The 27,552-nt window shown below is 40.3% G+C and overlaps 1 protein-coding gene across 1 annotated transcript; it reads left to right on the forward strand.

Moving 5' to 3' along the window:
• The first annotated feature begins 1,242 nt into the window (after window positions 1-1,242).
• On the forward strand, window positions 1,243-26,933 carry pi4k2b (phosphatidylinositol 4-kinase type 2 beta). The gene is made up of 11 exons (XM_034188612.1): window positions 1,243-1,644; window positions 8,480-8,631; window positions 10,425-10,505; window positions 10,643-10,762; window positions 11,486-11,617; window positions 15,340-15,493; window positions 19,134-19,195; window positions 23,077-23,179; window positions 23,355-23,488; window positions 23,611-23,670; window positions 25,819-26,933. Exons 1-11 carry the CDS (start codon window positions 1,386-1,388, stop codon window positions 25,990-25,992), a joined length of 1,431 nt encoding a protein of 476 aa, XP_034044503.1. The 5' UTR covers window positions 1,243-1,385; the 3' UTR covers window positions 25,993-26,933.
• The last annotated feature ends 619 nt before the right edge of the window (window positions 26,934-27,552 follow it).

Consider the following 27,552-nt stretch of genomic DNA (forward strand, 5'->3'; position numbering starts at 1 on the left):
AAAGCTACATAAATTTCATTTGAAACCCAAAATGTATCATTTTAGGAAATACATTTTTATATACAAATAGTCCTTGCTTGGGATTGGATCAGTTGCCATAAGAACCACCCAGGAAGAACCAAGATAACATTAATGCAAACTTTATACACAAACACCTTAACAATTACATAAAATATACCTGTAAAATACATAAGCATTTTTAAACAGGCACCTACAACAAATATCATCATATACATAATAATAATTGGGACCAAATTTTTGTAGCGAAAGTCCACCCAAGCAGAGCGACACACCGGGTGAAGGAGGCGCGTCCGTCGCCTGGTGACCCATGCAAATTTGTAGGCACTTTTATACAAAAGAACAAAATTAATTAGTACTGTAAAGGTACAAATATTCGCTGGGATTATATTTTGCGTTATTGTTTTCAAACATATTTAGCGGTATTAATAAGCAGGGGCGGTGGCCAAGTGGTTAATGCACTTGGTTTCAGTTCGGAAGGTTCTGGGTTCAAATCCCACCCCTGCCACATTTCTCCATGTAATGTGGAGTTGTGTCAGGAAGGGCATCTGCCGTAAAACCTGTGCCAAATCAACATGCAGATCCACCTTGGATTTGCTGTGGCGACCCCGAGTGCAAACAAGGGAGCAGCCGAAGGGACTTACTTAATATTCGCGTTTACATTATGAATATGTATGTATATTTATGTTATGTATTAAAATAGTGGTATTTAATTTGGCGACCTTGTTTAACTCATGAAATTCGCATAATAAATCCCTCTTGGGGGGGGTCGGTTGAACCCCCTCTATATACGGGCATGGTGAAGAGTGATTCAGCATTGGTGGATCACCGAACACACACATTCATCACTTTGCTCAGTTATGCAATATTGAGACATTCTCAGCGCAAAACTGCAGTTGAGATCCACAAATATGTCAGTCGCTATTCACATTATTGGTAGAATTATTGGGCTGAGGGGGGGCTTGGCTCATTATTGGGTGGGCTTAAGCCTCCCCAAGCTCCCCCTTGGCGCCGCCACTGCTCTTAACTGGAGCAAACGGTTGAAGTTGAGTGAGGAGTGAGCTCTGACATCAAACAGGCCATTTCGGCTTCATCCACACTTTAACCTGTTGTGTACGGATCATAATGATGAGAGTGTGAACGTGAACAGAGTGTCCCTGAACGCATCACGAGCGGACAGCTCGTGCTCTCTGTCGCGCGCGCGCTGTGAGCTAAGCCGGAAGCAGAGCCAAAACTCTGATTATGTGGAGTTCTTCTGTCTTTTTATCTTCGCGTGAGAACAACGGGACCTCTGGAGGAAACCTGAGTTCCAGCAGAGGATTTAATGTGACTGTGTGAAGGTTTTGTTTGGTTAAAACCTGAGACAGATGATGATTGACGGCAGACTGGACGCCGGAGCCGAACCCGCTGAAGTTCTGCTGGACCGGAGCAGGCTCCGGCTGGGGTTTGTGACGCACCCCGGGGGTGCGGTTCGTATCTCGGACTCTCGTGAGAGCGTTCTGACCGAGCTGGACACCGACGGTTCCGGTGAAGAGACGCTGCTGTTACCGTGTTTAACCGGAAGCTCCAAGAACCGGCGGACCGGACACAGTTCCTCCTCCGACAAAGACACTTTGGCCTCCCCAGGTACCCCAGACTCACCGGCCTCACCGGCCTCACCGACCAGCAAACCCGTCACCGACACACACGGATCTTAAAACTTAGTGTTGGTGTTTTCTGGAGCCCCGGACATAATTCATAATTCATTTTATTGTGTAAAATATTTGTATACATGATTGTATATAATGACACATCATAACATAACAGTAAAAACAACTATTAACAATTTTAAAATCTGGTGACGTCAAATTAACAATCATATCTTTGTATGGAATAATTTCAGGTACAGAATGAATCATGTGAACCAAAACCAGGTAATTTATTGAGTTCCATGCAGAGTATTTCAACATTAGTCATTCTTTTTGAATGAAACTTTTCAGGTAAGGTGTGAAAATTCCTGTATTTTTGTTCACATCACAGTCTTTGTGTGTGTGTGTGTGTGTGTGTGTGTGTGTGTGTGTGTGTGTGTGTGTGTGTGTGTGCGCACATGTCCACCTATTCGAATTCAGGCTGTTCTGTTGTTAATCGACAGTAACCACAGCACCCGATTCCTGTCCAAATAGGTGAAGACGGGGGATGTTCAAATATTTATGGACCATCCAAATTAAAAGTCCTACTTCTTACTTTTTTGTCATGTCCAAATCCAGACTCCAAAGTTTCTTGTGTGCATAGACGTTCTTCCCGTTAGTCCACACACATTTAAGAATTGTTGTCCCTTGTTTCCGAGGAGTCATTCAAAATATTACCCATATGTTGCATACTTCGTAATCATGAAGTCGATCAAAACATTTTCCGGCACACTGAACAAACTGTCCAGACTGGGTCTACATACTGAGTGAACATTAGCTTCTTATAAAAAAATAATTATTGGGTTGGTACTGTCGTGTTTTTAGATATAGTGCTTTGTAAGTAAAGGTACAGTCAGGGACTGGAAGGTGTCCAGTTTGGGGACCTCAGAATTTACTTCGCTGCTTTGTTGTAGATGATCTGGTTCTGTTGCCTTCTTGGCATGAACTTGGCAGGATTGAGGGTGAGTGTCAAGCAACTGGGATGTGGATCCTCTGTCAGAAAAGAGTAGGTTGTCCTGTCTGGGTTAGTAGAGAGGTAGGCAAAAAAGGCCTCAGGTACAAGCATTGGAAATGCAATTCCTTCGTTGTGTATCTGTCCTTACACTCAGGGACGGGTTGACAGGCTCAGATATCCGGGAAAGACCCTAAGGAGAGCTGCTGTTGCCTCTTACATCAACAGGAGGCAGTTGAGGTTGTTCAGGTATCTGGTGAGAATGCACCCTGGTCAACTCTCTCGGGAAGTCTTCCTGGTACATCCAACTAGTAGAAGACCCCGGGGAAGATCCAGGACACAGTGGAGGGATTATAGTCCCCAGATGGTTTGGGAACACCTCGGGATCCCCCAGACAGTGTTGGAGGACTGGGCTGAGGATAGGGAGGTGTGGGATGAGCTGCTAGGTATACTGCCACTGTGATCCGGACCTGGATAAGCAGCAGAAAATGACAGAATGAATCAGTAAATTGAAGTAATTGCTGACTGTGTTTGTGTGTTTGTGTTGACGTGTTTGCAGGTGGACTCTCGCATGCTTTGTGTTTGTGTATTTTCCAGGGGTGCGACTCAATACCTGGCTGTCTTCCATGTGGACGGTATGAGCGGGGACTTTCACCTGGTGTCCTGTACTGCCAAGAGTACAGTGAACACTGATCGGTGTGCTTCTCGTTACACAGTTGTTTGACTTGGTATTTGTTAGATTAAATCAGCTGTTGTTGCAGCGTGCAGGCAGACGTGTTCCTCAGTGTAGGTTTAGACTCTGCAGAGCTGTCAACAAGGTGAAACGAAATGTTTTCTGTCTTGTGTTGTCATTCTTACAGCACTAGATGAGCTGGATTTGAGCAAGACAAAGGAAGCATGATGTGAAACAAAATGAAGGTGATCTCGTCACCATGGAAGCAGCAAATATTCTTGGCTGTTAATTAGATTTAGCACTGCTCTCCCACCTTCCGCCCACCGCTTTATAGCAGTTTTTTTCCCCCTCTATTCACGCCGGCTTGCCTTTGTGTCTTTGGTGTAATCTGTTGTGTGGTCATGTGATGTCAGGGCCAGTAATCCAAGTCACAGGTAGACATGAAATGTCAAAGTGATGGTGTCCCATTTCCTGTGGCTATTTAAGGACTGCAGTTTTTTATTTCATGTGTCACAAAGAGCTGTTTGTCATCTCTGTGTTTGACTGAAAATTTACAAACAAAAGTAATCAAGCTCTTTGAAGTTTATTCATTCATATATACGTATATATACACACCAACATCCCTGCTGCAGTGTGCAAACTTGGTCAAGAACTACAGGAAACATCTGACCTCTGTAATTTACAAAGGTTTCTGTACCAAATTTAAGGTCTGTTTTTCTATTATGTGCAGTACTTATTTCATGCAGTACAATGCAAATTAATTGTTTAAAAATCATACAGTGTGAATTTCTTTTAAAGATTCTGTCTCTTACAGTTCAAGTGTACCTACGATAAAAATTACAGACCACTCCATTCTTTCTGAGTGGGAAAACTTGCAAAATAGACAGTGGAGCAAATACTTATTTGGCTCACTGTGTGTGTGTGTATATATATATATATATATATATATATATATATATGGGTGATTCTTTAACTACGGGCACTATTGGCCTTGTAAATGTAATTTCCACCACACCATTGCCTTACAATATAAAGCACCTTGGGGCAACTGTTTGTTGTGATTTGGCGCTATATACATGTGCTCTGATGTCACTGTTTATCTCCATAGAAACTACCCAAACAAGCTTTCATACAAACTGTTTAAAGGGACATTACAGTGTTGTGGTGGAAATTATGGCAATAGTGTGGGACAACTACATTTTGTTTAAAAAAAAAATCACAACAGTTGTATGACATTGAATACCCCAATTATGTTTTGATTATTTTACTGATATTTTATTCAGAGATATTTTAAAACATTAGAAAAAACGTTTCTTTATCATTCATTTTTATCATTGAAGATCAAAAGTCTGGGTGTGGGACAAGCACAAAACGGCAATATTTGCATATAATGATGCTGAAAAAAGGTGAAAAAGTCATCAATGACTACTAGAACAAATTTCTTAACACACTTTCATTGTAAAGATAACTATAAAAGTGTGAAATTTCCCCCTTTTTCTGTTTTTCATACAATATGATCAAAGGACATAAGTGCCCGTAGTCTAAGAATCACCCATATATATATATATATATATATATATATATATATATATATATATATATATATATATATATATATATATATATTATCACGTCTGTTTACGTATCACGCCGGATGTATCTGTATGAGCCCGAGTCCAAAGGCATGATACATACAGACGTGTAATAAGATATTTATCACATATTAAAACAAAAATAAAGCACAATAATCATACACATGATTCATGTAGAAAGAATAACACAGGTAAATCATATAATCATGTAAATATGTAAATTATGGAATGTTCTTATGTCTCTCTATAAAGTCATGAGTGTCCTCTTCACTGATGTCTCACAGCATCAGTGTGAGATTCAAGTTGCAGAATTCTTCCTGCTCGGGAGGCTACAACTCTCTCACCTTGATCAGACATCTTGAATTGAATGAAATGATCTGGATCCTGTATCAGGATCCTGCACTTGTCACCAGGGTAATACAAAGTGGGGGTGTGTCATTGGTGGGGCCGAGAAATGGTGGCTTCGGATTGGATGAAAATCGGGGGCGATACAAAGCCTGGTATTTTCAATGTTTTTTTTTTTTTTAGTATTGCGCTGTTTTAAGATTTGTATTGTCTTGATTTTATTGCCACAGTTTCCAGCGAGGTAAAATTTATAGGATTCAATATCAGCCCTAGTTTTTCTTGTATCTCATGAGGGTGGTTTATGAGTATAGGGCAGATTTTTGTTGTAATATATGATAAATATATAGATGTGTCTGCATTTCACATTCAAATGTTGTTAATGTGATCATGCAAATTGTAATGTAAAATGTTCAGGTTATGGAAAGTGAAATGAGTATTTCAAGTGATATTATTCCTTGTTTCTTTTTGTTCTGTACATGTATGATAAATTCTTTGAGGAATGTACTGGGTTTTGAACCCTGCTGTGGCCTCGTAACAGATTCATACCAAACTATGACGGGTTGTACAGTTACACCCCTGAAAATACAGAATTGTGTCCTGTGTCGGTTCTGATGCCCTTCGGACCGGGGCTTATTTCTGGATTCTATCGTGTGAAGTGGCTGAGGGTATACATCTCCCTCTGGGTGGTATGTCAGTAGCCTCACACAGCCTGGTTCGTTCCCCAGCCAAGTTTGGTTTCTGTTTAAAGATGGGTGGACTACAAACACCACAGCACTCCCAGAAAAAGTATATAATGATTTACAAACAGAGCACACCAAGAATTGCATTTTTATATGTGCAAAACAGCTCGTATTGTCCGTTTAAATTAATATCCAATTTGAGGTTTGTCCACCCGAGTGCAAAATTGTTGGAAGCCACATGCAAATAGGTGTGGTTTGCACATGCAACATCATTTATGAAGTTCAAAAGTAAATTTAGCAGGTGCTCATAGCATCTGTATTTTGCATGTTTAAATAACGTTAACTTATTGTGCTCAACAGACTGCTGTCTGTTGAGCACAATAAGTTAATGCCACGATTGCAGCAGTGCAGAGTCCAACGCCCCAAAAACAATTAATTATAAATGTTGAGCATTTAAAGAGTTAATTGTTTAATTCCTTCTTGTTTCTTTAAGAATACATCTCCATGTGTAATGTGTACATATCAGAGTCTATGTGGGATATCAAGGCTGTGTGCACAGAAGGCACAGTGCGTGAACATTCACTGTGCCTTCTGTGCTGCTGGTGGAATGCACAGGTCTCTATGTTCCCCTGGCAGAACACAGCATACTTATTGACCAGTTTCATTAATTACCATGGATGGAACAATAATTAATTGTCTGAAATAGATTTTTTTTTTTTTTTTTTTTTTAATTGCCAGCATGTGAACACACTGTTATGTGGCAGTTTGTACATAACGAACCACAAAGCCCATACCTGCAAATGTCTGATTTGATTTCATTTTGCTCTTTGGGTCATGGGGGGTTATGTGATACTTACTGTGTCGATTTGTCTTTTCTACGCTCTGTGTGTGTGTGTGTGTGTGTGTGTGTGTGTGTGTGTGTGTGTGTGTGTGTGTGTGTGTGTGTGTGTGTGTGTGTGTGTGTGTGTGTGTGTGTGTGTGTGTGCACATATATATGGGGATCCACGAGCTCTAGATTGGGTATTGTTTATAAAACAGGTAGACATTTTTCAAGGGTGATAATAAATTGTGCAAAGTTTCTATGAGTTGGAATGGCGTGAGTCCAGAATGTTTTTAGAACCTTAGACCTCAACAGTTTTTAGAAGAAATCAACCCTTTTATTTCCTGTGTGTTATGTAATTTTTAATGTTAATGTAATTTTTAATGTTAATGGTGTGTGACCCCAGAATGTAATTTCAACATCCATTGTTCAGTGTTGTTAGCTAATATCCGTAGTTTCTCCAAAAATATTAGTCCTGTCAACGTTCCACTTTGGCTGTGTTCATCCTTCACATAAAATACATAAGCATACCAAACATCAAATGTCAGCTCTCCCCAATTTGTCCATGATTGAAGTTATACACGCGCACAACTTTTTGTCTTTACACACCCACAAACAGGGATGGTGGCAGAAGACATCAAACACTGCAGTTTTCACTTATGGTAACATAAACATGACATTTACTAAACTGACTAAACCAATTGAACTACAAACCACAATAAATAACACTAACAACACTGTTGCACGAACATGAACCACAATAACAGCATTTAAAACCCCAAACTCCCATGGTGCACTGCTGCACAGCATCATCCATTGTTCACTGTTGTCAGCTAATATCACTAATTTCTCCAAAAATATTAGTCCTAACTTTCCGTTTTCAGCCTTGACCCAAAATACATAAACATACCAAATGGCAAATGTCAGCTCTCCCCAGTTTCTCTGTGATCAATGCCACACGCGCGCACACACACACACACACACACACACACACACACACACAGAGGCCAGTTGGCTGTTTTATATATATAGTAGCTTCTCATGCTGAGTGCACTTCAATAAATCTAAAGACAGTTACTTTGATTTGAATAAGGATTAATATTGTGGTCATGTTTGGCTCCTATTTTTCACGTACACAGTACATTTGGTTTCAGAAGACTTTCTGCATATTTAATATTTGGTCCTCAGAGCCTTCAGTCTGTTAATGGGTCAAATTGAGGTGTTTGTCAGCTGCAGCTGCAGAGTCTGTGGCGTGTTCCTGAGCCGTCACATTTTGAAAAATATAAAATAACCTGTGCATCGCCTGGATCCAGGGTGTAATGTGTTATCTCTTCAGTGTTTCTGATTGGTGCATATTTTTTAATTTTCCACTATGCCTCCCATCACCTTTGTCATTCTTGCTTATACTGTATGTCTGACAAATGTTCCATTGTCCTCCCTTCTGCCTCTTCATTTTTCATCTTCCTGTAACTCATTTTTTCTCTGTGATTTACTGTAGCTGACATGTGATTCATTGAGCTTTTCTTACTCTGCAGCTTATAAAAGGGAGGTGACACAAAGTCATTATGAAATGGATGTCCATGTGTTTTTATTTATTTACTTATTTATTTTTGGAACTAGGACAGACCAATAACCGCTCCATCACTGATACACTCATCAGACCGGTTGCTGGGTCTGAGCTCCAGCCTCCTGTGATGTTTGCTTTAATCCTTTTTGTCTTATTTCTTCTTAGGTGCCAACAGTGGGGACTTCTATCATTTCATTGAAGATCCAGAGTTTGCAGATATTATCCAGAAGGCGGAACAGGCGATCGAGAACGGCGTCTTTCCAGAGAGGATTTCCCAGGGTTCCAGTGGGAGCTACTTTATCAAAGACCCAAAAGGGGTGAGGAGTGAAATTATCAATCAATCAATCAATCAATCAATTTTTTTTTATATAGCGCCAAATCACAACAAACAGTTGCCCCAAGGCGCTTTATATTGTAAGGCAAGGCCATACAATAATGATGTAAAACCCCAACGGTCAAAACGACCCCCTGTGAGCAAGCACTTGGCTACAGTGGGAAGGAAAAACTCCCTTTTAACAGGAAGAAACCTCCAGCAGAACCAGGCTCAGGGAGGGGCAGTCTTCTGCTGGGACTGGTTGGGGCTGAGGGAGAGAACCAGGAAAAAGACATGCTGTGGAGGGGAGCAGAGATCGATCACTAATGATTAAATGCAGAGTGGTGCATACAGAGCAAAAAGAGAAAGAAACAGTGCATCATGGGAACCCCCCAGCAGTCTACGTCTATAGCAGCATAACTAAGGGATGGTTCAGGGTCACCTGATCCAGCCCTAACTATAAGCTTTAGCAAAAAGGAAGTTTTAAGCCTAATCTTAAAAGTAGAGAGGGTGTCTGTCTCCCTGATCTGAATTGGGAGCTGGTTCCACAGGAGAGGAGCCTGAAAGCTGAAGGCTCTGCCTCCCATTCTACTCTTACAACCCTAGGAACTACAAGTAAGCCTGCAGTCTGAGAGCGAAGCGCTCTATTGGGGTGATATGGTACTACGAGGTCCCTAAGATAAGATGGGACCTGATTATTCAAAACCTTATAAGTAAGAAGAAGAATTTTAAATTCTATTCTAGAATTAACAGGAAGCCAATGAAGAGAGGCCAATATGGGTGAGATATGCTCTCTCCTTCTAGTCCCCCCGTCAGCACTCTAAATTAGGGAGCAGTTTCTCAAAATGACTTCTGTTTTTTCTTTTTCACAACATCAATTCATGTGCCCCCTTCATAAAATTTACACAAAAAAAGGTGATATGAGCTGGGGAGTCGTGATGTTCATTGATAAGCTGTTAGCTGCTGTTGACAGATGATGATCTTTTACATGCTGCCAGCATCATTTCTTTTTTAATTTAATCTCATTACAAATCTTTTTTATTGTTTTTAGATAAAAAATTAATGTAGTTTTCTTCCATTCTGTCATTTTAGATTTTGTTGCTAATAAAAAGTTTCATTTTGTTTTTAAGGGTTTTGAGCCATGAGCTCATCTCTGAGTGCTGATAAGAGTTCTCAGCACATAATAAAGAACTCTCTTCACACATTTCAGCAGCACCAAGTAGGAAAGATTCTAAACTAAACTGTTCCAAATATGTACCTGTATGCAGTATTCTGATACTGGGGTGTTGCTGCTTTCATACAAAGTAATGTATGATGATGTTCATATTTGAAAGAAGGTTATATCAGTGCTGTTTGTTTCAAAAATGTTCCACAGTTTATGTCTAAAATTTCAAATAAACACCAAAGTGGTGCATTTTTCGAAAAAATAAACCCCTGTGTTTGAGGACATGTATGATCGACTCTTCTGCGTTCGTTCTCTCCACATTCTTAATTCCTAAAACAAATTGCTCATGGAAGAACCAGAAACTGACAGTCATGATAATCTTCTAGAAAATAAGCAACATGTTGGTCATCAGTGCCCCAAGGTTCTTGAAATTGAGCAAGATGTCCACCTGGTGGACATTTACCATTATTGCAGGTTAGTTTTTTTTATAATTATAAAAACCTAGACCTCTTGGGAAAATTATAATCGGAGGCTGTGTGTCATCCTGTTGTTCATGAGCGCTGTGATGGTTAATGCAGTGCATGTAAGCCTCTGTGATTGTGTTGATACGTTATATTCTTTTCCCTTTGCAGAAAATCATTGGTGTTTTCAAACCAAAGTCAGAGGAACCGTATGGTCACCTAAACCCCAAATGGACCAAATATTTTCACAAGGTATGCTGTGTGTTGGAATGATTTAGAAATATGTTTTCTTTTAAGTTTTAGGGTTGTTTCCTCTGGTGTTCATTTGTGACTGTCTTAGTGATGTTTTTGTCTCACCCTTTGTCGTCCTGTCCTTGTGATCTGTATAGTTGTGCTGTCCGTGCTGCTTTGGCAGAGGCTGCTTGGTACCAAACCAGGGTTACCTCTCAGAAGCAGCCGCATCGCTGGTCGACACCAAGCTTTGTCTTGGAGTGGTGCCGAAAACAAAGGTAGTGTTCTTTGTGCAACACCGGTTCTGAAGTGAAATGAAGTGATATTTTCATGGAGTTCAGTAAATGTCTAAATAAATCAATAATAAAACATGAATAAATGAAATGAATAACAATGAATGAATGAATCAATTAACATTTATTTATAGACCACTTGACAGCAGCCTGACTGTGTCCAAAGTGCTTTATAGTAAAAACACATTCACAAAACTAAAAATAAAACACAGTATTGTTAAAACGGCACATAAAAAGTGTCGCTTCCCTACTAGGCGATAAAAGCCAGCTTGAATAAATAAGTCTTTAGCTTAGATTTTAAAAAGTGCTAGTTCAGGAATAGTGCACAAATCAAGAGGTAGCTTGTTCCACAGTCTGAATAAAATATTTTTGTTCCACTGATTCTCTGAGGTGCTTGGGCCAAATTCCACCGTATTAGTTGATTTGTCATTGGCGTCAAAATGTTTTGGCAAAGGTCAAGGTCATTGGCGTTAAAAGTTAAATTTTTGGTTTATATGGCTTTAGCTGATTTCCTCCAAACTTGATATGTGGGTGAAAGTCAACCGCAGAATTGCTCTTTAAGGCTTTGCTTTGTCATTTGGTGAAAGTACCCATAAATGTCATCATGCCCACTGGTACTATACATTGGTTTGTATCGAGAAAAGCTGTATTGTCTTGTAATTCTAGTGTCACAGCTGTGTAGACTGAGTCTTTTTCCTGCTGTGTCAGGTGGTTTATTTGGCCAGTGAGACGTTCCACTACAGTGCCATTGACAGAGCCAAATCCAGGGGCAAGAAGTATGCCTTAGAGAAAGTTCCCAGAGTGGGGAGGCGCTTCCACAGAGTGGGCCTGCCACCCAAGGTAATGGAGCAGTGCTCGTTCGGGATCAAATATCAATGTATTCACCTTAACAGTAATGTTTCTGTTTTATTCACTTATGTATTTTGTAAGTTTTTATCACTTCCAGCAGTGTGTAATAATTTTTATGTTTCAGGAAAAGCTACAGGTAAGTATCTTGCAGTGGGAAAAATATCAAGCTGTTCCTGTTTTGTTTGGATAAATTAGTGCATAAATGAAAAAGTCATTCACTTTGTTTGCATGTCACGGGTTTGTGCATATACCTCTACAAATGTGGTAATAATGGTTAACACCATTCATAAATCTGCCAACTGACTGAGGAAGGAAGATATGCATGTTGACCTTTATGATATCATAAGGTTTGTAACAGAGATAAAAAAAAATGTCTTACATCACAGTTTTCATCTGATGTTTTTCTTGTAAAAAATAAAATCGTGTACAGATTAACTGTAGCTCACTGAGAGGTGTTGGTTACTTGATCCTGCAATTTTTTTTTAACATTACCAAGAGAATGCCTTTGTTGTGGTGCGACTCGAAGAAAAGCTGGTGCTGCAGCTGGAACAGAGAACCATAAATGGAACTGTTCCGCTGTTTAGTCTGTGTCTCTTCTCAGAATGGACAGATTTATTCAAACAGTTCAGTCAAGGAAACCACACATCTGCTGGAGTGTGTTTATTCATTTTAAGGTCATATGTATTGAATCATATATATTTTTTTTATTGTTTAATATAAATTGTTCTCCTTCAGTGCCATTTTCAGTCTGTATAATATTATTACCAGGCTTCTACATTTATACTTGTAGAAAAGCTATTTAAATGACGTGTTTAATATTGTTACGTTGTCCGAATCAGAAAATTAGTAATTTGTAGGTTAAAGTAACAATTTTCTTTGTTTCTTTCCACCGTTAACACGGAACTGTTTGCATCTCAAGTTGCTTTCAGCTTTCTTCTGGAATCTTTGGGACACTTCTCAAGCAGACAAAGGAGAGCAGCACATACACTCACTTTCGAACCAAACCGCTATGCTTTGTGCTTGTAGTGTGTCTTGTAAGATCGACTTTGTTGTGAATATGTCATATTTGTCAACACTATACCACAAAGACGGCAGCACTGTGGTTTAGTGGTTAGCACTGTTGCCTCACAGCGAGAAGCTCATGGGTTGGATTCCCACCTGGCCTTTCTGTGTGGAGTTTGCATGTTCTCCCTGTGATTGTGTGGGTTCCCTCCAGGTGATCTGGCTTCCTCCCACATCCAAAAACATGCAGATTAGGTGGATTGGAAACTTTTAAATTGCTCGTAGGGGTGTGTGTGTGTGTGTGTGTGTGTGTGTGTGTGTGTGTGTGTGTGTGTGTGTGTGCGCGCGCGCGCAGGTGTGAATGTGTTTTTGTCTATACAGTAGTGTTCAGATTAATAGTAGTGCTATGTGACTGAAAAGATTAATCCAGGTTTTGAGTATGTTTCTTATTGTTACATGGGAAACAAGGTACCAGTAGATTCAATAGATTCTCACAAATCCAACAAGACCAAGCATTCAAGATATGCACACTCTTAAGGCTATGAAATTGGGCTATTAGTAAAAAAAAAGTAGAAAAGGGGGTGTTCACAATAATAGTAGTGTGGCATTCAATCAGTGAGTTCATCAATTTTGTGGAACAAAGAGGTGTAAATCAGGTGTTCCCTATTTAAGGATGAAGCCAGCACCTGTTGAACATGCTTTTCTCTTTGAAAGCCTGAGGAAAATGGGACGTTTGAGACATTGTTCAGAAGAACAGCGTAGTTTGTTTAAAAGGTTGATTGAAGAGGGGAAAACCTATAGGCAGGTGCAAAAAAGTATAGGCTGTTCATCTACAATGATCTCCAATGCTTTAAAATGGACAAAAAAATGTCAAAGGCTCACCAATTGATCAGCTCCAGGATGATCAAAGACAGTCTGGAGTTACCTGTAAGTGCTGTGACAGTTAGAAGACACCTGTGTGAAGCTAATTTATTTGCAAGAATCCCCCGCAAAGTCCCTCTGTTAAATAAAAGACATGTGCAGAAGAGGTTACAAGTTGCCAAAGAACACATCAACTGGCCTAAAGAGAAATGGAGGAATATTTTGTGTACTGATGAGAGTAAAATTGTTCTTTTTGGGTCCAAGGGCCGCAGACAGTTTGTGAGACGACCCCGAAACTCTGAATTCAAGCCACAGTTCACAGTGAAGACAGTGAAGCATGGTGATGCAAGCATCATGATATGGGCATGTTTCTCCTACTATGGTGTTGGGCCTATATATCGCATACCAGGTATCATGGATCAGTTTGGATATGTCAAAATACTTGAAGAGGTCATGTTGCCTTATGCTGAAGAGGACATGCCCTTGAAATGGGTGTTTCAACAAGACAATGACCCCAAGCACACTAGTAAACCAGCAAAATCTTGGTTCCAAACCAACAAAATTAATGCCTCGCAGATGTGAAGAAATCATGAAAAACTGTGGTTATACAACTAAATACTAGTTTAGTGATTCACAGGATTGCTAAAAAAGCAGTTTGAACATAATAGTTTTGAGTTTGTAGTGTCAACAGCAGATGCTACTATTATTGTGAACACCGCCTTTTCTACTTTTTTTTACTAATAGCCCAATTTCATAGCCTTAAGAGTGTGCATATCATGAATGCTTGGTCTTGTTGGATTTGTGAGAATCTACTGAATCTACTGGTACCTTGTTTCCCATGTAACAATAAGAAATATACTCAAAACCTGGATTAATCTTTTTAGTCACATAGCACTACTATTATTCTGAACACTACTGTATGTGGCCCTGTGACAGACTGGCGTCCTGTCCAGGGTGTACCCCACCTCACGCTCTGACTGCTGGGATTGGCTCCAGCCTCCTGCGACCCTTAATTGAAGTAAACGCTTGAAAATGAGTGTGAGTGTACCACAAAGAAGACAGTGTTGAATTGAGACATCAGTGAGCCATCCAACCAATTGCTTCGCCAAAAGCTTCTCTACTCTAAAGCCTCATTTAACAAGTCATTTGAGCCTACCGACATCTACTGGTTAAATAATGTAAATCACACTTACTAAGATATTACAGGCTTGAGGCCACATAGGACAATTTCTGTGAACATACATTATTGACAAAAAGAGGCTTTTTTTCATATTAATTTTGTATTGTATTTATTTAATAAAATGTATTAAAGTGGGCATCATATCATTGAATAATTATTTTCTCAATTAGTTGTTAGGTCTTTAAATTCTCAGAAAATGGTGGAAGATATTGTTTGGTGTTTTCCAGAGTCCAACATGATGACTTGAGATTTTTTTTTTTTTTTTTGTCCACAGCTCAGAGATATTCAGTTTACTATCAAAGAGGAGTAAATATACTAGTAAATCTGAATTATTCACATTTAAGTGGGTGAAATTGGAGGATTTTGTCATTAAAAGAAAAAAAGGCCGGTTAATAATTTTCAGAATAGTTGATGGTTAATTATTGCAGCTTTTAAAGATAAGTAACCATGTCAACCTGCTCGGGGTTAAAGTCTGATTATTGAGGCTCCTCCAGACTTCCTGGTGTTCTGTGACTTTGTGTGTTTTGCTGTGAAAATGTGTCAATAAAATACTTTCAGGAAGGTGGCATCATGCTTCTGTCGCTCTCACGTTTTGTCACTTTGACCACACAGCAGCTTTAGCAGACATGAATGACGGCTCCAGTGACTCATGGTGTTTGTGTGTTTCCAGGTGGGGTCCTTCCAGCTGTTTGTGGAGGGTTACCGTGAAGCGGATTATTGGCTCAGACGCTACGAGGCGGAGCCTCTGCCTGAGAACATCAGGAAGCAGCTTCAGTCGCAGTTTGAGCGGCTGGTGGTTCTGGACTATGTTATCAGAAACACAGGTATGGGTATGTCTTTGACATTTTCACACTTTAAGCACCTTTAAGTGTGTAAACTTTCAGACCATTTTATAGTAAACGTCCATTGTTCCATTTGAAGGAAACGCCTCGCTGTCCAGTGTGAAATGTTTGAGAAGAAGCAAAAAGAAACATGATTTTGCTGCTTGTGGCAGCAATAGACCAGGACCGTGGTCACAAAACATCTCAGGGCTAAAAGTAACTCCTAATGTCTCAAAATAGTGGACCTGCCGTCACTTTAGGGTCTTCTCAGTTGTTCACAAAAGTTAGGAATAGTGATGACTTGCAGCACATTTCATGTCGTTTTAGAAACATACAATAATACAACCCCTGGCAATAATTATGGAATCACCAGCCTCGGAGGATGTTCATTCAGTTGTTTAATTTTGTAGAAAAAAAGCAGATCACAGACATGACACAAAACTAAAGTCATTTCAAATGGCAACTTTCTGGCTTTAAGAAACTATAAGAAAACAGGAAAAATAATTGTGGCAGTCAGTAACGGTTACTTTTTTAGACCAAGCAGAGGGAAAAAAATATGGAATCACTCAATTCTGAGGAATAAATTATGGAATCACCCTGTAAATTTTCATCCCCAAAACTAACACCTGCATCAAATCAGATCTGCTCATTAGTCTGCATCTAAAAAGGAGTGATCACACCTTGGAGAGCTGTTGCACCAAGTGGACTGACATGAATCATGGCTCCAACACGAGAGATGTCAATTGAAACAAAGGAGAGGATTATCAAACTCTTAAAAGAGGGTAAATCACTCAATGTTGCAAAAGATGTTGGTTGTTCACAGTCAGCTGTGTCTAAACTCTGGACCAAATACAAACAACATGGGAAGGTTGTTAAAGGCAAACATACTGGTAGACCAAGGAAGACATCAAAGCGTCAAGACAGAAAACTTAAAGCAATATGTCTCAAAAATCGAAAATGCACAACAAAACAAATGAGGAACGAATGGGAGGAAACTGGAGTCGACGTCTGTGACCGCACTGTAAGAAACCGCCTAAAGGAAATGGGATTTACATACAGAAAGCTAAACGAAAGCCATCATTAACACCTAAACAGAACAAAACAAGGTTACAATTGGCTAAGGAAAAGCAATCGTGGACTGTGGATGACTGGATGAAAGTCATATTCAGTGATGAATCTCGAATCTGCATTGGGCAAGGTGATGATGCTGGAACTTTTGTTTGGTGCCGTTCCAATGAGATTTATAAAGATGACTGCCTGAAGAGAACATGTAAATTTCCACAGTCATTGATGATATGGGGCTGCATGTCAGGTAAAGGCACTGGGGAGATGGCTGTCATTACATCATCAATAAATGCACAAGTCTACGTTGATATTTTGGACCCTTTTCTTATCCCATCAATTGAAAGGATGTTTGGGGATGATGAAATAATTTTTCAAGATGATAATGCATCTTGCCATAGAACAAAAACTGTGAAAACATTCCTTGCAAAAAGACACATAGGGTCAATGTCATGGCCTGCAAATAGTCCGGATCTTAATCCAGTTGAAAATCTTTGGAAGTTGAAGAAAATGGTCCATGACAAGGCTCCAACCTGCAAAGCTGATCTGGCAACAGCAATCAGAGAAAGTTGGAGCCAGATTGATGAAGAGTACTGTTTGTCACTCATTAAGTTCATGCCTCAGAGACTGCAAGCTGTTATAAAAGCCAGAGGTGGTGCAACAAAATACTAGTGATGTGTTGGAGCGTTCTTTTGTTTTTCATGATTCCATAATTTATTCCTCAGAATTGAGTGATTCCTTATTTTTTTTCCCTCTGCTTGGTCTAAAAAAGTAACCGTTACTGACTGCCACAATTTTTTTCCTGATTTCTTATAGTGTTTCTTAAAGCCAGAAAGTTGCCATTTGAAATGACTTTAGTTTTGTGTCATGTCTGTGATCTGCTTTTTTCTACAAAATTAAACAACTGAATGAACATCCTCCGAGGCAGGTGATTCCATAATTATTGCCAGGGGTTGTAGTTACTTGAGGTCACTGGATGGCAACCACCCAGGCAGACAAGTGGTTCATCTCCACCTCTCAAAAGTACTCATCTGTCTGCTGCAGCCTGGTGAAACATGGACATGTCCTTGTCCTGCTGCTGGGTTCCTCAATAGCGAGACACCTGTGTGTTGGATCACAACCGGTGAAACACGCCACAACAGTCGTAGCCACCATTCCTCATTGGACTCTCCCTAAGGAACCATTTCTTAGATACAAAGTCATTCCAGCAAAAAGGAACCAGTTATCCTCTGAAGACACCCAGTACCAGAGACATCCAGTTGTTGCCTTGATTCACTCATTAATGTCAAAGACAGTCTGGTTTGAGTCTGATTCAGTCCAGATTGCTTTCTCGCTGGATAGCTTTGAGACCTGTCTTTCAAGTCCAGCTCATCTTGTACACACGTTTGCTATCCCCACCAGTGCAGCTGTGCTGAGCACCGCCACAGTGTAGAGGGCGCTGTGGGTGCACGGTAATAGGGAGGAAGTTTGACCCCATGATCCCCAAGAGAGCCAAATTCTAGACACATATGTGTTCAGACCTCAGCGAATCCCACTGAACCCACCACATACAAAGAAATTATTCCAGCTTTTGCACTGTTTAGATTCAGAAAAAACCTTCCTGGCTCAAGCCAGATTTTCAACCCCCTTCTGAACAGGGTCAAAGTCTCACAACCATGCAGGTAGACGGGTAGCTCCAGGACCCAAAAGACTGCGTCGTTTGTTCTCCTGCAAAGATGTCACCATCCAAAACCTGTTCCCAGGCATATCTCAGCCTCACAGACCAAGGACCCAGATACCCGGTCCTCCTCGGCTCCTAAAAAATGCTCAGACTCCTTCGTAACAGTATGTAGTTTGATTGTGGGGGGAACTAAAGGATGTAAATTATTTTTGCTCGCACGCTGTTACGTCATTGTGAGTAAATTAATTTTTCTGCACTCAGATCAGATTAGACGGCAGCTGGATTCTGTTCCAGCATTAATTCTCAAAACTGTCAGTGTGGGATTTTGAGGCTTTGTTGCAGTTTGAGCCAATTTTCATTGTGCTTCTTTTGCATGGAGTGAATAGAGTAGTAGGGGGTTTTTGTTTGTTTTTTTCCCCAGTGACAATGATGCAGCACAGAAACGTTGTGCAGAAGAGGAACTCACATTGCTGTCAGCCAGAAAATGCTTTGTTCTACAGGAAGACATCAAACTTGAGCCAGACTGATCAATAATTAGAACAGAGATCCATGTTGATCCCTTAAGATGGACTGCACATGCAGATTTGTCCCATATCAGTCTGACAGAGACATTCTTATAAGTGTTTAACATATGATGTTTAAAGAATATGAAAAGCAAGCAGAGAAGAACAGTTGTCAACCAGCTCTGTGTTGGACCGGAGCCGATAGTGGACAGATATGGAATACATATGGGGCAGATAGGGGACTGATACGAGGCAGATAGGGGACTGATAGGAGGCCGAGGTTGTGATATTGTGACATTTGTGTGAATATGTGCCCGTTTGTGTTTTCACTTCATCATTGGACTCTGACCTCCTACACATCTAAGACGTCTTCAGGCTCAGACGTTGTCCACTTTTTTTTCTGTCTTTGTCATTTTAGATCGAGGGAATGACAACTGGTTGATCAAATATGAGAAGCCGGGAGAAGGAGAGGAACAAAAGGTAAGTTTCACTTAACACATGCTGGATTCACACAAATTTTCTGGAGTACGTTGCTTTATTTAAATTTTCTTTTTCCTAGTTTGGAAGCTGATTTCTAATCTGATACAACTTATATGCGGAAAAATGCTAATAACAACTACATAGGTCTTTCCAAGGAATCAACCCACTAAACAAAATAAATGCCAGTGTTAAAAGAATAAATGCAGTAATAAAAGCACTGATGTTCCTGCGGCAGAAGGATCAACTGTTTTAGGGTAAATGAGCCCCATTCTCTAATCACGCACGTTCTCTTTCATCTCTGTGTGGTGTCGGAGTGAGCAGACACACACACAGATCTTGCTGTTTCTCAAGCGAGCACAGCTGCATTCGGTCTAAAATTTCAGATCAAAGTTTAACAAAGAGGAAAAAAGTCTGAAAGCAGAGCAGTGATTAAATGAACAGATCCTCCAGTGTCTGTAAGTGCTGCTACATTCAGAAATGAACAGTTTATTTTACAGATTAAAGGCTGTTTCTCCCTCTCTTCTTTGTGTTGGAGGCGTGGCTTAAACCAGCGACTGCTGCAGGGAGAGGAGGGCGTGGGAGGAGGAGTGGTGTTCATTTTATGTTCATCCATTGTTAATGCTGTTAACCTTTTTAAACATTATTTATGACCTAGTATCGACACTGATAAATGATAAAGCAGCACTAGCAATTTTAAAATTTATTATTTTACATTGTATCATAGAACCTCATGGTTTTGATTCTACACGGCTATAAATGACAAATTTATTCTACTATTGAATATCAGTTCCAATACATTTAACTGAACATTATTCAATCATTTTACTGTGTATTGCTGTGCAGTTTCAAATTTTGCATAATTGTTCCGTTGCTATGGCTGGACTTCTGTGTTATGAATGGAAAGTTGTAATACAACCATGACACTCGCTCTGTGTAAATATGTAAAATACAAACTTTCTTGTGAGTAAATATAGACTTTGTTGTATTCATCCTTAAAATTGTGCTCAAATGCACCATTTTCAATTCAATTTTATTTATATAGCGCCAAATCACAACAAACAGTTGCCCCAAGGCGCTTTATATTGTAAGGCAAGGCCATACAATAATTACGTAAAAACCCCAAAGGTCAAAACGACCCCCTGTGAGCAAGCACTTGGCGACAGTGGGAAGGAAAAACTCCCTTTTAACAGGAAGAAACCTCCAGCAGAACCAGGCTCAGGGAGGGGCAGTCTTCTGCTCGGACTGGTTGGGGCTGAGGGAGAGAACCAGGAAAAAGACATGCTGTGGAAGGGAGCAGAGATCAATCACTAATGATTAAATGCAGAGTGGTGCATACAGAGCAAAAAAAAAAATTTGATACCACATTTTCAAAAAGGTTTCCCAGGGTCAAGTCAACTTGATTTACATAGTACATTTACAACAAGCAAAGCTGCCCAAAGTGCTTCACAGGTACAGAATAATAAATATAAAAAAATACAAAAATGCAAAATCCAAACACTAATAAATACAATAAAAATTTAATACAGAAGTGCAACTCCCCCTAGGTAATGAAGGCCTGTGCAAAGAGATGGGCCTTCAGTGATGACTTAAAAACATTTAAGAAGGGCACAGCTCTAATATTAAAAAGAAGGCTGTTCCACAATCTGGGAGCAGCTACAGAAAAGGCCCTGTCTCCTCTGGTTTTTAAACATGTTCTTGGCATGTTTTGAAGCAGCTGATTGATGGATCTCATCATCCTTGAGGGAGCATAAAAGGACAACAGCTCAGAACGATAAGGCGGAGCCAAACCATTCAGGCATTTAAAAACTGAGCAGAATTTTAAAATCAATACAATAGCTGACTTGGGAGCCAGCGCAGAGTTGATACAACAGGCGTGATGTGTTCACTGCACCTGGTGCCCGTCAGCAAGCGAACAGCAGAATTCTGCACGAGCTGTAAGCAGCTAAAGGAGGATTGGTCTACCCACAGTACAGTGAGTTGCAGTAATCAAGTCGTGACGTGATAACTGTGTTGACAACATGCTCAAAATCCTTGCGGGGGTGGTAAGGTTTCACCTTACTAAGGACTTGCAGTTGAAAAAGCTGGCTTTAACCACAGTATTGATCTGCTTGTCCATCTTAAATGAGCTGTCTATTAGAACTCCAAGGTTTTTTTTTACCACAGACTGGGAGAAAAGTGCCAAGGAGCCAAGAACACAATCAGTGTATGATGAGGAATTAGCATGACCAAACACAACAACTTCGGTTTTGTCTTCATTCAGTTTTAAAAAAAATTTGAGCCAGCCCATTCTTCACCTCCTGCAGACAAGCCAGCAAAGTCACCGTGCTGCCTGATTTAAGGGGCAGATAAATCTGCAGATCATCTGCAAAGCAGTGGAAGGTAGTATTGTATTTTTTTAAACTATTACCAAGACGCAAAATATACAACGACAACAAAACTGGGCCCAGGACTGAACCCTGGGGAACTCCACAGGTCAGAGGAGCTGAACCAGACGATTAAGGCCCCAGATGTACAGAAAAGGTTTCCAAATAAGACTTGAACCAATGTAGGGCTGTGCCTTTGATACCCACAAACTGTTCAAGGTGAAAAATTAAAATTTGCTGGTTGACTGTATCAAAAGGCAACAGACAAATCTAGAAGTACAAGCACTGCAGAGTGACCTGAGTCAACTGTTAAAAGGAGATCATTAAAAAGTGTTAATGTCTTAATGGGTAGTGTCCATCTATTTCTTTTGTCCAAACTGCATCAGGTAACATCCAGTACGTCATCCAGCACACGTTTGTTTGACATTCTTGTTATTTTTGGAATTTCTAAGTTTTTATGTTAATTAACAGCACAGGCAGTGATGTGCATCTGTGGTTCACTGAGATCCTGTCTTTTGTTGAACGTGACCTCAGGGAAATGCTTTAAGAAGTGAGTCCCACATATAGACAAAAAAATGTGCCCCCTGTACTCAGGAAATTATGGTAACTGAAGTATTTCAGCAGTTTGTGGTTGTTAACAGGAAGCAGGCAGTGAACAAACATGAACTCTGTGTCTGCATGGAACGTTTTAGATTTATATCTCTTTGTGCACTTTTTCTTTTAGTCTTGTATGAATGACAGTACTGAGTGGAAATGCTTGTTTTATGTTGTAACATTCTCTGTTTAAACTTTTTATGCTGTAATTATAATTCCTTTTAAGTTGCACATCACATTACTTTGTCAAAATGCTCAACAAAACGGTGAGTGTTTATTTAAATATCAGAATATTGTTTACATCCCAAACAAAAGGTCTCCTGTCTGTCCTTGACATAAAGGTTTTAGATCTTGGGTGGGCAGTAGTGTGCCATGAAGGGCCAAGACTGGCTGGAGTAGGTCGTGGAGAGACCAACTGAACTGCCCATACTGGCGGTTGTCCTTAAGTGATTGAGTGTCGTCCGTTTCTGCTATATGAATTCACTTTCAAACTTCCTGCCATGATCACAGTCAGTGAGTCTAGGTACCCCAGATTTGTAGAACCACTCCAGCACCAGGATACTCCATGGAGTCCCCTAAACAGTGCCTTCTGTGGAATGATTCCCAACTTAGAAATCAATCACTGGGGTGTATTGGTTGTGGCTTGTTGGCAGGGGTGGTGGCCAAGTGGTTAGTGCGCTTGGTTTCAGTGCGGAAGGTTGCCGGTTCAAACCCCACCCCTGCCCCATTTCTCCATATAATGTGTAGTTGCATCAGGAAGGGCATGCGGTGTAAAACTTGTGCCAAATCAAGGTGCAGGTTCACCTTGGATCTGCTGTGGTGACCCTGAGTGAAAACAAGGGAGCAGCCCTAGGGACTTTGTAATAGGCTATAAGTTGTTAAGTGAGGATGACTCTACTGTTCATCTATTTCTCCACGATGTAGGATGCCGAGTGGACGGAAAACAACTCAGACTTCAGCATCAAGATTGCAGCGATAGACAACGGTCTCGCCTTCCCATTTAAACACCCCGATGAATGGAGAGCTTGTACGTTCATTTTGATTCAGACAGTTAACTTTTGATGTTTTCTCTGACTGGTTTAGCTCTTGATATAAGTCACTGTTGACAGTAATAATGGTGCTGCTGGTTAACTTTTGGTCAACAGCCAGTGAGATCTCCTGCTTTTGTGTGTGTGTGTGTGTTTTTTTTTTTTTTTTTTAAGACCCATTCCACTGGGCGTGGCTACCACAGGCTAAGGTGCCCTTCTCTCAGGAGACCAGAGACCTGGTGCTGCCTCGCATCTCTGACATGAACTTTGTCCAAGACCTCTGTGAGGACCTCTACGAGATGTTCAAGGTACAGTCCGCCACAAGGTTTTTTTAGGGTGATATGAAGAGGTAACATGTAAAATGTGAACATCCTGTGAGTGCGGTGTTGTCATAAAATGTTTTGAGGTTGACGTGTTTTTCTCTCTTTAGGCTGATAAAGGTTTTGACAAAACCATTTTTGAGAAGCAGATGTCTGTTATGAGGGGACAGGTGAGACTTTTGGACTCTCTTATGTCACTTTGTCTCTTTCATACGTGAGTCCTTTGCATTGTTCCTTTTCTTCCTTCGCATTTATGATTCCGTTTCAGTCATTTCTATCCTTAAAGGATTAGGGAAGACTTTGTCATGCTCACAAGATTTTGCAAAGTATGTTCCAATTATCTTGAACTTTGACCCCAAAATCACTGTGCTTCATGTGGTCTCTATGTGTAATCCACATACTAAGTTTGGTGACAATCAGGTCAGTACAACTGAAGTTACCTCACTCACAATAAAATGTCACATGACTGATTGTGCCGCCGTCTGATGCTTTTCTTAAAAGCTGTTTTTTCTGAAAATTTTGAAAACTGATTTTACTGATTGAACTTTCGTACAGAAAAATCCTTATGAATGTTTGGTGATGATAATTTGGACTTTCTGATTGAATACCTGCCCCCCCCCCCCCCCCCCCCCCCCCTCTAAAATGTCTCAAAAAATAAGGAAGCTATTTTTCATTAATGTTCAAGTTATTGCAGAAAAATGGTGAATAATGTTTTCTCTAATTTTTCATACAGATTTTATTGGAGACTGCCTATAAACAAAAACAAAATCTCATGGCCGTTGAATCATTCTAAGGGTCCCCAAAATGACCAAAAAAAATTCAGATTTTCACACGGTCTGTTTTGTAGTTAGAAATGCGTTTACTTACTTTCTTTAAATTGGTGTGCAGATTCCGTGAATCTGTCTACCTACACAAAAAAAAGAATACACGATATTTTTCAAAGGGGTGAGCACCCCCAACACGACCGGTAAAGGGGGGGGGGACACCTCACCATCCACTGATTTTTCTCAAAGAAATTTTCAATGAATTTTAGTGAAATTTTATAGTCAACATCAAAGATGTTCACTGATCTTTAGTTTTTAATGCCACTTTCCCATATTTACATACGTCAACCCCTTTGAGGGTCCACCTGTATAACCAAGTGATAAAATCCATAAAATCAACACAAAATCCTTATAACCTCCAAATTGCACCAAAATCAGTTTTATTACAGTACACACAACTGCATAGCGGTATCATACAACTGGGGTTTTGTCTATATATTAATAATTAACACCAGGGATCTCCATGGGCTCTTTTATGGTGGAAGTCCTCCACAGTTAAATCCTCTTGCTGCACAGTAAAATTGCTTGCTGTCAATAAAATCAATGTCTACAAGTACATTGTAGGTATTTTGTACAAACTCAATATATTTCCCATGAATATAGTGTCACACAGCTGTTCTATTTTTACGGAAACAAGAACTCAGAGTAACAAATCACTGCTCCTAACAATCTTTGGCCCTACGATTGGATATTGGAAAACCATGTGACGGTGAACCAATTCCAATTGGATGCTCACGTTGCGCACGTCATCACACAGCCTCTACGAGGAGTACAAAGATGGTGGATGGCTGGCCGAAAGTCCGCGTAGTTAAGAAAAACAGTAAAAAAATTAATTTACAACAGAAAACCCTGAATATCCGTAAGACTTTATTTGTACGTCCGTATGACTCTGAAACTTGGACAAAATCTGTATAATTTACAGACAATCCGTATAGGTTAACGTATGTATTTAGTCCAAATTACTTTTTGTCCAAAGGACTTCAAGGTCTCTTGTTTTTTGTTTTGTTTTTTTCTCATTAATAGTTTAATTGACTGTCTGCAGACATTTTTTTTTATATTTGTTTACTTTTTGTTCTGGTGGAAATTGATGACCTATAAAGAAGTACTCTGTCCTACAGCAGCCTCGAGGTCTGTTGATGCTTATTCCGGGATTCTGTAGCGTAACGCAGACTCCTACTAGACGGGATGCCAGTCTGAGGCAGGTGACTTGCCTGGTCAAAGAAAGTACCTGTTTACAGTGGAGTGGACTAGGATGATGCAGATGAAGAATCGTGTCCTCTGACAAAGACCAGGAATTGATCCCAGGTCTACATATTGATATTACAACTCCCACTGAGCTACCTGATGCATGAATGGGTAAATAAGACCTGTAAATAATATTTTGAACGGCTTTCGTGATAGTTTGATGATGTCATAAAGGTAAAAACATTATCATGCCTCGTGTGACCTCACTGGGCTCTTGGGCTTCATTAATCACATCTCTTCTGTTCACAGGTGCTGAACCTGACCCAGGCGCTGAAAGATGGGAAGAGCCCAATCCAGCTGGTGCAGATGCCCCGGGTGGTGGTGGAGCGCAGCCGCTCAGGCGGGCAGGGACGCGTGGTCACGCTGGGCAATGCCTTCACTCAAACCTTCCACTGCAAGCGGCCGTTTTTCTCCTCGTGGTAGTCCGATGTGACTGAGGAGGAACCTCCAGCTCCTTTTTTTTCCCCCATCAGGGTGTCAGGAAGAGAGGAAGATGTCGGGAATGCCACACTGGAAACTTTCCATGTGTCACTCTGAAAGGGAAGACCTGGAGAAGGAATCATGGAAGAGCATCTGAGAAACAGGTTTTGAAGGAACTGGGCTTAGAGGGACTAACTGAGACTCGGCGTACGTGTCTTGCAGGTTTTTTGCTGTTGCCATGGTAACCTGACTGGGTAATGTGCCTGCTTTTCTACAGAGATGCTTTTGTTTATTGTTAGGGCACAGAAGTGAGACCCACCTGGTCTACCTGCTGACACGGTTGGAACTCCAGACCTGCGGTCAGCCTGTCATTCTGAAGGACGGGGTTTTGTTTTTCTCCCGTTGTGGAATCGTGTTGAGCACTTGTGCTGCTGGAAAGATTTGATGAGTTCACTGCAACTCGGTTAAAGTCAGCTTTCATGCAGTGTTAGATTTCTAAAACTCTTCTATCAAACAAACTTTCACTACTTCCAAAATCAACTTGTTGAAGGACTTTCAGAAAGCCTCAACAGTAAGTTCAGTCGAAACTCGAACTGATCATTTGTGGAAGAAAAAAGAAGAATCGAGTCATGTATGAATGTAGTCTGTTTACAGATTCAGGCTCCTGAACATTTCAGTGCCAGTGGATTCTGTCAAAGGAGAATTTTTTTTTTTTTTTTTCCGATGATGAATGTAATTGTTTAGAAGCTGCTTGCTCGTCCACCGTGTGTCAGAAGACTGTAACTTGCTTGTTCTGCTTTACGATGCATCATAGCAAGAGGAATAGTGAACATGGTGGAAATACGTCCCACCTCCTCAGTGCTGTTTTGTTACGTGTGTATCCTGAACTTTTTTAATCAGACCTGATTGTATGAGAACGTCTCCGTGTAACAGGTGTGGAAAAATAAAACGTGCAAAGTTCACATCGTGTTGGTCGCTGATGTTTCAGACGGATGGAAACTTGACGCCTCTTTCAGGAAGAGGAAAACAAAGTAAAGATGTGATCTAACTTTGAAAAAAAAAACTGAAGGATCTGTGCAGAAATTCTAGTGTTAGAACACTAACTTTGATTTTTAAATAGAATTGCAGCTTAACAAACCTACTATTTGTTACATGTAATTGTGGAACTTTTTTATTTTTCAATGCAGTAGTTCCTGAGGTCATGAGGATGCTAAAAGCTCTGGCAAATAGGTGAGTATAGTGTCAATATGGACGTCACCTTAGGAGAAAAAATTCACATTTCGCGATCTGGTGGAAATCAGACTTTTGACCCAGTGGACTTATGCTGCCTTCATGATGACCGTAAACTCAGAAAACCCCATTTTGAAGCATCCGACTTCACTCAAACTTAGAAAATAATGAGTCTGATGACTGTTTCTAGTCGTAGTCTGGACGCGGTTACAATATAAAACTATACTGCTGACAACCTCACTCGTATAAAGAATGCAAGCAGACAGAAGCGAAAAATTTGTTAAAAGCATAACGACATTTGTAAAATTACCAATGTTCAATCGTATGTGCCCC

Source organism: Thalassophryne amazonica, chromosome 15 (assembly GCF_902500255.1).
Source record: "Thalassophryne amazonica chromosome 15, fThaAma1.1, whole genome shotgun sequence".
NCBI classification, from domain to species: Eukaryota; Metazoa; Chordata; class Actinopteri; order Batrachoidiformes; family Batrachoididae; genus Thalassophryne; species Thalassophryne amazonica.